Source organism: Notothenia rossii (genome assembly GCF_949606895.1).
Source record: "Notothenia rossii genome assembly, chromosome: 5".
Taxonomy (NCBI): Eukaryota; Metazoa; Chordata; class Actinopteri; order Perciformes; family Nototheniidae; genus Notothenia; species Notothenia rossii.
In genome coordinates this window covers 27,185,459-27,195,430 of record NC_136903.1, presented here as the reverse complement: position 1 = coordinate 27,195,430, position 9,972 = coordinate 27,185,459, and the positions used below count along the sequence as shown (strand labels likewise).

General features: G+C 40.6%; 1 protein-coding gene across 2 annotated transcripts; it reads right to left on the bottom strand.

The window, feature by feature from the left end:
• Window positions 1-675: 675 nt before the first annotated feature.
• Window positions 676-7,022, bottom strand: LOC307038535 (uncharacterized protein). Of its 2 annotated transcripts, XM_079680018.1 has the most exons (11): window positions 6,046-7,017; window positions 5,456-5,570; window positions 5,139-5,273; window positions 4,857-4,943; window positions 4,374-4,481; window positions 3,970-4,033; window positions 3,643-3,704; window positions 3,096-3,298; window positions 2,473-2,632; window positions 1,583-1,689; window positions 676-1,341 (listed from the first exon to the last, which is right to left on the bottom strand). In XM_079680018.1, exons 1-11 carry the CDS (start codon window positions 6,130-6,132, stop codon window positions 1,276-1,278), a joined length of 1,194 nt encoding a protein of 397 aa, XP_079536144.1. In that variant the 5' UTR covers window positions 6,133-7,017; the 3' UTR covers window positions 676-1,275. The 2 variants fall into 2 exon arrangements, with proteins under 2 accessions (XP_079536144.1, XP_079536143.1); XM_079680017.1 differs by lacking the exons at window positions 676-1,341; window positions 1,583-1,689 and having other exon boundaries at window positions 1,832-2,632; window positions 6,046-7,022.
• Window positions 7,023-9,972: the final 2,950 nt, after the last annotated feature.

The window sequence follows — 9,972 nt, the reverse complement described above, 5'->3', positions numbered from 1 at the left end:
GAAATTAATCGCTACATCTGTAAGTATAAATGAATAAAAGCATAAATACATGTAGGAATAAAAACATGAATAAATGAATAAATACAGGATTAAATAGAGTCTAGTGTTTTCAGGTAGACTCAGTCTGTGGTCTATGGCTCAGGTGGAAAGCAGTTGACTCATAACCGCAGGGTGTCATGTCTCGCAAACTTATCATGAAAGGCTATTCTTTATATTAGTTTTGTCATGTCCCTTTGATCTGTGCCCTCTGTCTTATTGTAATAAGTATTCCTCCTCTCGTTTCAGAACTCCATGCTCCGTTTCTCATTCAGGACCAAGTTCAAGCCTGCTCCCAGCTAACAATTGCACGTGGCTGCCACGTTACAGCCACGTGATGCTGTTGTTGTGACAACGTGGCAATTTACGTGGAGGCCACGTGATTTTGTATGGTTGAAATAACGTGGTCACCACATTGAAATGTAACGTTGAAATGTAACGTTCACACCACCTTTAGACCACTTTCTACTTGCAATTATATTTTCTTTCGATTAGCTTTAATTATGTCAAAGTAATCAACACAACTCAAATTTTAATAATACACTTCTTAGACAATTTTATTTGCATTTCAATGGTTCAAATGCATAATACATCATGACACGATTCAAATTGACAGATAGATATATATCAATAAGAAATTCCATAAACCCATAATTAATTTTAGGACATGTAGACAGTAGAATAATATTTTTTATCATATTTCTACAATTATGGAAATGTAAATATTCTCTGCAAACTTAAGGTGTATAAGTAACCAGTTTAATTTGTATGTTCCTGAACAAAAGAACATAATGAAGCCATGGTCAAATGTAGTAACACAAAGAGGGATATAAATGATATCAATTGCAATCTCTTTATATGAAGGCATAACAGGTTTACCTAAACTACTTTCTAAGTACCTCAAGGAAATAACCTAACAATAGATAAAACATTGTCCAAGGTAATACAATAATAGCTGGCCAGCTGAACATTTGTGGCTTTCGAACCGAGACCTTGTAGACTAAATGAACATTTACGTTGGTGGCGCTATATGTATTTATTCAGTTATTATATATATGAATGGCAGTAACATGTATCTACTACGTAGGTGAATTTAAATGAAATAAAATATTTATTTATTCAGTTATTATATTTTTTGTACAAGCTGGCCGAAACGTCCGCCCCGACAAATATACCTGGCCAAAACGTCCGTTGGCCGAAACGTCCGTGCACCAATGACCAGGCATAATATGTGAAATGTTAATCTGAATCTGTATCTGTATCGACTGCATATGCGACGCTCTTCCTTCTCTTTGCAGCAGGTTCCTAAAAAGCAAGAACGCACATTAGGGAATACATGGTATATTAGAAAATAAAATCCTTAATTGTTCCTAATTGATGAGTAGTGATAATGATAACTAACTTTGTGAGAATGCAAAGATTTAAGTACTGATGACACATACTATATGTCAAAGTGGTAAATGTATGTGATATGTAAATGCTTTATTGACAGACATTTGGAGAGATGGACCAAATATTTAAGTAAGTCACTAGAATCCACTATCACCTTGTATTTTGGCCCTCCTTTTTTCTTCGGTGCATATTTGAGATTTTCGGACAGTTGCTCCTCCACCTCGGAAGCCTTGGCTTTAGGATGGTTTTTCAAGCATGCTCCTGTAGGAAAAGTAGCACAAAACTGCTAACCCCAAGCAATGCACGGAAGAAAGGAAGAGTAACAAGTATATGTACAGGTGAAAGAATTAACACTAAAACAACTATTCCTCACAAATCTTATCTAAATAATCCTAAGGCAGTTTTATATTTTAATATTTGTAATTAGAATGGTATTCACAGACGAACACAGGATACATCCCCCAAATCTTTACTGGCACCAAATATTCAAGATGGCCAGACAAATGGGTTTCTTGCTGAACCATTTCCCTCATTATCATGATCACCCACTGGGGACCAGTATCTCGCACTTGGGACCAATATCCCCATTAGCGCCGATGTAGGATCAATATCCCCCATTATCACCCACCTGGGACCATTATCGCTAACCGAGATGATTACCCCCCATGAACAGCTGAAAAATTTACGCGGTAGTATGGCCAAACCCCGGAGAAAAATTAAGAAAATCCAAGATGGCCACAACAATAAAGATATAAAAATAGAATCAGCACCAAAATCATGAGGGTTCTTGGCCCATGGATGACCAATACTCATACAAATAAGTAAATTAGAATGTCACATAGTTTTTGAAAGATCCACTAACGAAGATGCAGACCCAGACACGTACCCACTCATGCACATGAAACATAACATCCCCAAAATGGTCGTTTCGGTTATAATAAATGATAATCAACATGTTATATTGAGTATCTCTGGAGTGCATCAGGCGAGCTTCATAAAATACTGAAGAAGCAATTGCATGCCATTTATGACTTAAACACTTACTGATGAGGACCTTGGTGACCGACAGGTCAATCAACGCGTTCTTGCCCTTCTTTCCCTTGAGGCTATACGTTGACCATAAGGCATTGGTTCCCAACTTGGAGAGCATCCTCCGGATGGTGTCTCCGATGTTGTGGCCACCCAAGGAAGTCATATAGCATGTCTGCAATGTAGATAATTAGTTTTCTTAGTAAAAAACCCTTGAGTACATCCAAGTGAAAATGCTAAATTGTCAGATATATATAACAAAGGCAGCATTGAATATAACTACTACAGTTTTGAAATAATTCAGTGGTCCCAATTATGTCTATCTATCTATCTATCTATCTATCTATCTATCTATCTATCTATCTATCTATCTATCTATCTATCTATGCCTGCCTGCCTGCCTGCTGCCTGCTTAGGTGCCTGTCTGCCTGACTGTCCGTCTGCCTGCCTGTTTAGCTGTCTGTGTGCCTGCCTGTCTGTCTGCCTATCTGTCTGTATACCTGTCTGTATGTGTGCCTGCCTGCCTGCCTGTCTGTCTTGGTGTCTGCCTATCTGTCTCTTTGGAAGATGGAGTTACTTCTTCATAAAATGTAAGCGATTCTTAACAAAATAAGTTTTTCTTTCACAATGGAACATACCAATTGTCTCTTGAAGGCCTTATCTGTAAGCCTCTCACAAAGCCTATCCAGCTCCTCAGTACTGCTGACAGGGTCTGGTAGTACATCGTCCAACTCCTCTCCTGCTGCTCTGCTGGCACTTGTCAAGAAGCGCAGCATTCTAAGGATTTCCCCCTGTGACTCTTCAAGGTTTTGCATACGCATCAGCATCCTGCTCTGGAATCCTGTAGCAAGATAACACAATTCCACATTTTTAAATACTATGCTTAGAATTTGCATCTATTCACCCACATACATGTATAATGCATTAAGGCAATTGCGACAAATGATTCATTACATTTCATGTTGCGTTGAAGTTAAACACATATTTCAAGCAACGGCAAGTGCTAGATCCCAAGCTAAACGTAAATGGAATGAGAAAAAAATGCGAAAAGGATGCCATAATCATCAATCAATTTGTCTCAAAAGAACACAATGTTTAGAATGAAGAAATCAAAATTGAATATTTTCTGGATCACAATTTTGAAAAATATTCTTGAAGTAAAACTGTTACATTAGGCTTTGTTACCTGTTGGCTCACTTTCAGGATTTATTGCAGCAGATGTAGAAGCTCTGGGTGTTTTGGGGGTGCTGAAAACATAACATGAAATTATTACTTCACTGCAGTACATGCCAACAGTAAACCATAGTTACATGGCATGAGTAGTAACAGAGATTCGCTACAGCTTAATATCAGATTGGTCTAATGTACTACATGTACTAGTCTAAATGCTTTAGCACAGGGTGACTGTACCAATGAATGGCCTAGACCAATCATGGTGAGCAATGAGATATACATGTACGTACTACTCTCAGTAAATACTTGGGTAAAACTACAAAGCCTCAGATTCCTTACCTGGTATGGAAGGGTTGCTTTCCTCCACGATGATCCTCAGACAGTCGTGCACTTGAAGTCATCACTGTATACAGAGATAGTAATGTCATTAATTTATAAATGTCTGTATCAGAATATTTAAATTAATATAAAGTGAAAGGCTGAATGGAGCAAAGTGAAAACAGTGGTGCCCCTTTTGAGTGACCTCATTTTAAGACCACCTCTCTTGGGAGACCACTACAGCATCCACCAATGGCTACACATCCCATGCTATTGAACCTCTTATGAGAGACCACCCTTTATGACAGATCGGTTTGGCTTGGCCGATGGGGTGGTCTCTCAAGAGGACCAATGTATATCATTACTCGAAACAGTTTTTTTTTTAAATATGAAGACAAATGCACAATGTCAATAGTCCTAAATACCTGATCTTGTGTCACTGTTAGGACACACAGGAGACTGGATTCTATGCCCAGAAATAGACCTGGAAGGGGTACTGGTACTTGGTGATATCGCTCTCGGTGCAGAACAGCCTTAAACAGAATTTAATGAGTGCGGTTATCGATAAAACATTATTAATGCATTTTTCATTAGGACATGAAAGCAATACTTTATTTTCAATGCAAGAAGATACTCCCAAAATATCAATTTACCGGTACTGATCTACCTGGTACTGCATAAATGTCTGTACCAAAAAGTAATCATTGTTCTATATGTCAAAATAGCCCATAGTTAGCCAGTTAGATACTGTGTTTAAGAAAAGGTTGGACCTCCTGGGAATAAAATTAGCATACAAGCAAATGCTGTTTTTTTCCTTTTGTGACTCAAGCTTCATGTTGAAACTAAAATAATTGAAATTAACAGTTGAGGATATAGCTCTACTTGATCCTTGTGCCAACCTCATTTACCATTTGTCCGTTGAGGAGGTGTTGGTAGCTCGGCCAGAACTAGAGCAGGGACACTGTCACTTGCCTCCAGTATCTCCCCTTCTTCGTCTGTATTAACATTATTTAATAAAGATTAACAGGTGAAGTGAAGCACCACATTAAATGACATTTAATAAAGAAAACTGAAAGGGTTAATATTTCTTATTCCGTTGAACTGTTTTTCTATTAATTTGTGGCAATTATGAAGCCATCTATGTCGTCACATATTTAAATATACTCTTATGCCCAATTCTCTGTATTTACCATCAGCATCTTCAGTTTCTGAAACCTGAAACTTTGCAGGCTTCTTAGTTTTCCGTCGACATTCTTCTGTGTCAGTCTCTACATTGGAGGTATCCTCAGCCTTTCTCGCCCTTTCTTGAGCCTTCTCATAGGTGTCTGAAGTTGGAAACAATATGTTATATTAAGAGACCTGATATACTGACAAGGTAATAAAATTAACGTCATTCTGTTTCCTTTTTTCACTTCAATTTATTACAGTTCCCGCTTAGTACACAAAACTAGCATGAATTATGTACTTAATCTAACATTTCAAACTGTAAATATTAAATGCTTCCTACCTCCAAATGAAAATATCCTAACTTCATAAAGCTTCCATTTCTCTTTGTCAGGCAGCTCCCCTCTCCTGGCTTTTGAAGAGGCTCCACCCCTTGCTGGCCAATAGCAACACAGACGCTGAAATATAACAACAGCGACTGAATGTAGTTTAAATGTTTTAATGAATTGCGTAGTGATATACAGTGGTCCTGTATTGAGATCAAGGGCTATACATCCCATGTTATTGAAACTCTTATGAGAAGTGACCTCTCTTAAGAGACCACTTTTTTGGCCCAAGGGGTGGTCTCACGAGGCCTGTAGATAGTAAAGATGATAAAAGCTTAAGGCGCAGTCACCGAAATGTCACTAACACCCCCCCCCCCCCCCCTTGACTCCTGACTAGTACACCTCCACTGAGTGTGGAGGGAGTGGAAAAGTGCATCCACCAGTGGGAAAAAGGGCCAAAATTCCTCTAAAGGGGGAAGAAAAGCCCCCTAGACACCACCGCCCCAACCAACCACATATGTGAAACGCTTTAAGTTCCATTTTTTATCAAACGGCTGCAAACCCATATATTTGACAATGTTCCAAGTACATGCATGTATTTACTTACATCTCTTGTTGACTGTATCCATGACTTGTGGACGACTTCAACAGCCATCTCGTCCACAAACTCTACTACAACAAATTCGCCCGACATCTTTTACCTGAAGACCAAGACACAAAAGCTGTTTATCACTAAGCTTACTATCATATATTTAATTGCTACATCATCTGTGGTATACTTTGGATAAACTATAACCCATGCAGAACAACTAAATACTTGCAAACTTTGTAGCAGTGGTGCTTATTGAAATGAAATAATGCACTTAACTATTATAATCCATGCAGAATGGTAAGAAACACCGCCTTTCTGCCATTCCCTTTCTCAACCATGATGGCTTTAGTGTGGAGGCTTTTTCTTGTCAGGAGCTTCATGCAGCTGTCGTTCAAGTGGATGCAATATACTCCAATAATCTGGGAATCGCAGGGCTCCATGAAGACAGATTCAGTTCTGTTGTACACCCTGCACAACACTTTCTTATTTCCCTCTTCATCTTTCTCATTTGATAAAGCCACCGCCTCACAACAAGATGGACCATCCAAAATAAATGCATTGTTCGGCTTCTGTAGTTGCATGGTGCTTTCTGCCCTTGTCAAACATGTTGTGCATGGAGCGTTTTCCAACTCGTGAATCCTTTTCACAATCTGTGCCAGGGCATTCTTCCCAGAACGGACCATTCTCTTCATCTTATGGAGGTAGTTTTCAAATGGGAAGGCCGCACAGCTGTCCAGGCTTCCAAACCGCTCAGCATCAGCGGATATGTGGAGCATGGCATGCACGTTGTACACAAGGAACTCCTTGCCATAGAGTTCACGACCCCTCCGTACAAAGTAGACTAAAAGGTTGTGAGCATACTCCTTATGAATTTGCACAAGAGTTGGTGAAACAAGAATGCACATAGCAACAGATATGGCCATGAAATGATCATAAAGGTCATTCCTAAGAATGCCTTTGAGCACCAGCTTTCCTGTATACAGCAAAAATTGACGGTACTCAGTAGCCTTCCATCTTTCAATATCTCCAAGGCCTCTGGGTTTCCGCGCAAAACTATTTGGAATACACCTCCGAAGGTCCAGATGTTTTTCACTGATTTCTTCTATGTGTGTCGCAGGGAGCCTCATTTCCTTTTTGCCTCTGACCCACAGAAGAATTAGCCTTCGTGTGACCCCAAGACAGGCCTGGTGCATATAATCCATAGAAAATACATTCACAGCATCCACTTGAAGAATAGTGAAAGGGGAAACTCCTTTATGGTGTTCTTCTTGAGACTGATCCCTGAATGACTGGTTTGTTCTTAGCACAATGTTGTCAATGTCTTGGTATGTCAGCCTGCCATACCAAACACCTCTCTGCGTACATTTTTCACAACCGTAGTATCCAGAATACTGTTTTGTAGCCCGCACCATTGCTTTTGCAGGAGCATCGCAAACGATGCACTTCAGTATCACTTGAATTGCATTGTCCTTGTACTGAATGCCATGTTGCAAGATGTGATTCAATTCTGTTATTGTGTCAAGTAAGAAATCTAAATTGCTTGGTTTTGAATTGCCACATGTTATGGCAACAGGGAAGACAGTGACTGGTTCCATCATTATTGCACACAAGACTGGCCACACACATGTATTCGAGCTGCGGAAAAGAGGGAGACCATCGATATTGAAAGAAATTTCAATGCTGTCTGTATTGTGCAGTATTTCCTGGGGGTACTTGTCCAAGGTCTTCACCAAGGAATCTTCAAGTCCCAAATATACATAACTCATGCCCGATTTTTCTTCAGTTGTCACCTTCTTGTCTGTTTTTAATAACGTACGAGCTGTTGATGGCAGATTCTTATGTCCAATCTTCTTGAACACTTTGAGTAGGTCATCTACTGCCATATGTTTTATTTGGTGTGCATTGACCCATGGCACTAAGTATTCAGCTACCGGTACATGTTGTTCTTCTTCTTCTGATTCAGATGAAAGGATGACTGGATTTGCGTCAATGAAGTCCCACATTGACCCATCATCATCGCTCTCAGCATCAGCATTTTGTCCATTTTCTTCTTCCACAGACTCGCTTTCCAAAGTAACATGTTCGTTCATTGGAACATCAGCTGCCTCATCTGAATTGCATGCAACATCTAACACAAAGTCAGTAATGTCACCATCACTGTCACTGTGTCTTGTCTGGACCTTTTTATTCATACGTGATGCCGATCTTTGGGCTGAAACCCACTTTCTATTGTATTGTGTACGACGCCGCCTCTTCTCATCCATTTTGCTGCAAAACAAGATTGCGCATGCATATGATCAAATTAAAATAAAAAAACATGCCCATGCAGGGGTGGATCCAGGAATTGAAAATAGGGGGGGGGGGCAAGCCCCCCTGGATACACTACTGCCATGCACCACTGCCTGCACGGTAAGATTGTATGTTCCTCATTTCTTTTAAGTTAAGAATATGAGCGATCAACAAATATTACTACTTTTTGCCCCATTGCAATTTGTACAAGGTTTAGTTGCAAATGCTGATGGAAGACTATTGATTACTTCAGGATGTTACTTTTTCCAACTTAATCAACTTAAATAAATTCAGGGCAAAAGATAATCATAAAAACATAATTTCAACTGGCTGAAAACTATCAACCAATGTCCATTCAAAAACATAAAGAGTCTGTTACTCTGAAAAGTTGAATTTTGCATAGATCTAGACTACATAAAAAAAAAATATATATATATATAGCAGCCATAATTTAGCATCCTCTAGCTTTCTTGATGGAAATTCACTAAAAATCTGCAGTGTTCAACTTCACATTGTCATCTAAATTACCCTTCTAAAGTTCTATAACCTTAAATACCAACTTCTAGCATTGAAGGACCTAAACACAGTGTGTACCTGTGTTTAGGTCTTTCTTAGCCAACTTCATGCTCTATTATTAATCTACAATAAAGAGCCAGCGACGGATCCAAAGGGGGCGAGGGGTGCATTGCAGCAAGGGGCGCATGCCCCCCCCCCCCCCATATGTGTTGTCCTAGACTGTGTAATTTCAGACCAGGATGTCCCTATTAAACTTGTGGTTGCCCCCCCCCTATTGGTCGCCGAAATCACATACAGTCAAGCTGTGTCCACAGTCAAGCTGTGTCCACGTATGCATGCATATACTATTACTATGGCCCAACACTACGAGACTGCCAACGAAGCACAGCACTGGTCGCCCTACTCCTGGTGCCCGCCCCCCCCCCCCTGCCACCAAAACAGTACCACTCTACGTCCAGCCCCCCCCCCCCCCCCTCCTCCTCCTCCTCCCGCCCGCCACAACTACAGATACATGCCTGCCTTACCGATCTACGTCCACACTCTCCCTCTCCTCCTCCCGCCCGCCACAACTAGTCTACAGACATTGGCGCGACGCGGTAACTTTGCTGGCTCGCTGCCAACTTTGCTCTTGGAACTAACTAACTGTATGATCACTGTTGACTCTCGAGTGGTTGTAAAACTACTATAATCTGATAATGGCGGTTACGAGGGCTGGGCGCAGCGTGGGCGCGCGTGGCTAGCTCTATTAGGCTTGCCAGTCTGTCGTAAATTCCTTTACATTCCCATAGAGTACGTTCGTCTATTAACTGGGTAGTCGCTATCTATTGAAAAGTCGGGACATATCTCAACCAGATATAGATCTCCCACGGATTTAATGTATCCAACATCCATTGCAAATACATGGAATTCAATAAACATTGAATAGCATATCATGCAGTTTGTCTGTGCCTTTTCCTCCGTGTTGTCCTGGTTTGCTGTGCTGCCTCCTAGTCGCCACCATGGTTTGCTGTGCTGCCTGGGGATGCTCAAATCGCTCTGAGAAAGGAGTACGAATGTACGGCTTCCCCACTGACACAGAGCGGAGGAAAAAATGGCTGGCACAAGTCAGCAGGAGCAATTTCATGACCAACAGCAAAA

What these genes read in the sequence shown, in the direction of transcription:
- LOC307038535 (XM_079680017.1), bottom strand. Translation starts at nt 6,132, where the DNA reads ATGTCGGGCGAATTTGTTGTAGTAGAGTTTGTGGACGAGATGGCTGTT. An exon ending in GGATACAGTCAACAAGAGAT is followed by an intron (nt 5,571 to 6,045) that starts GTAAGTAAATAC and finishes GTTATATTTCAG; the next exon opens with CGTCTGTGTTGCTATTGGCC. An exon ending in AAGCAACCCTTCCATACCAG is followed by an intron (nt 3,705 to 3,969) that starts GTAAGGAATCTG and finishes TTATGTTTTCAG; the next exon opens with CACCCCCAAAACACCCAGAG.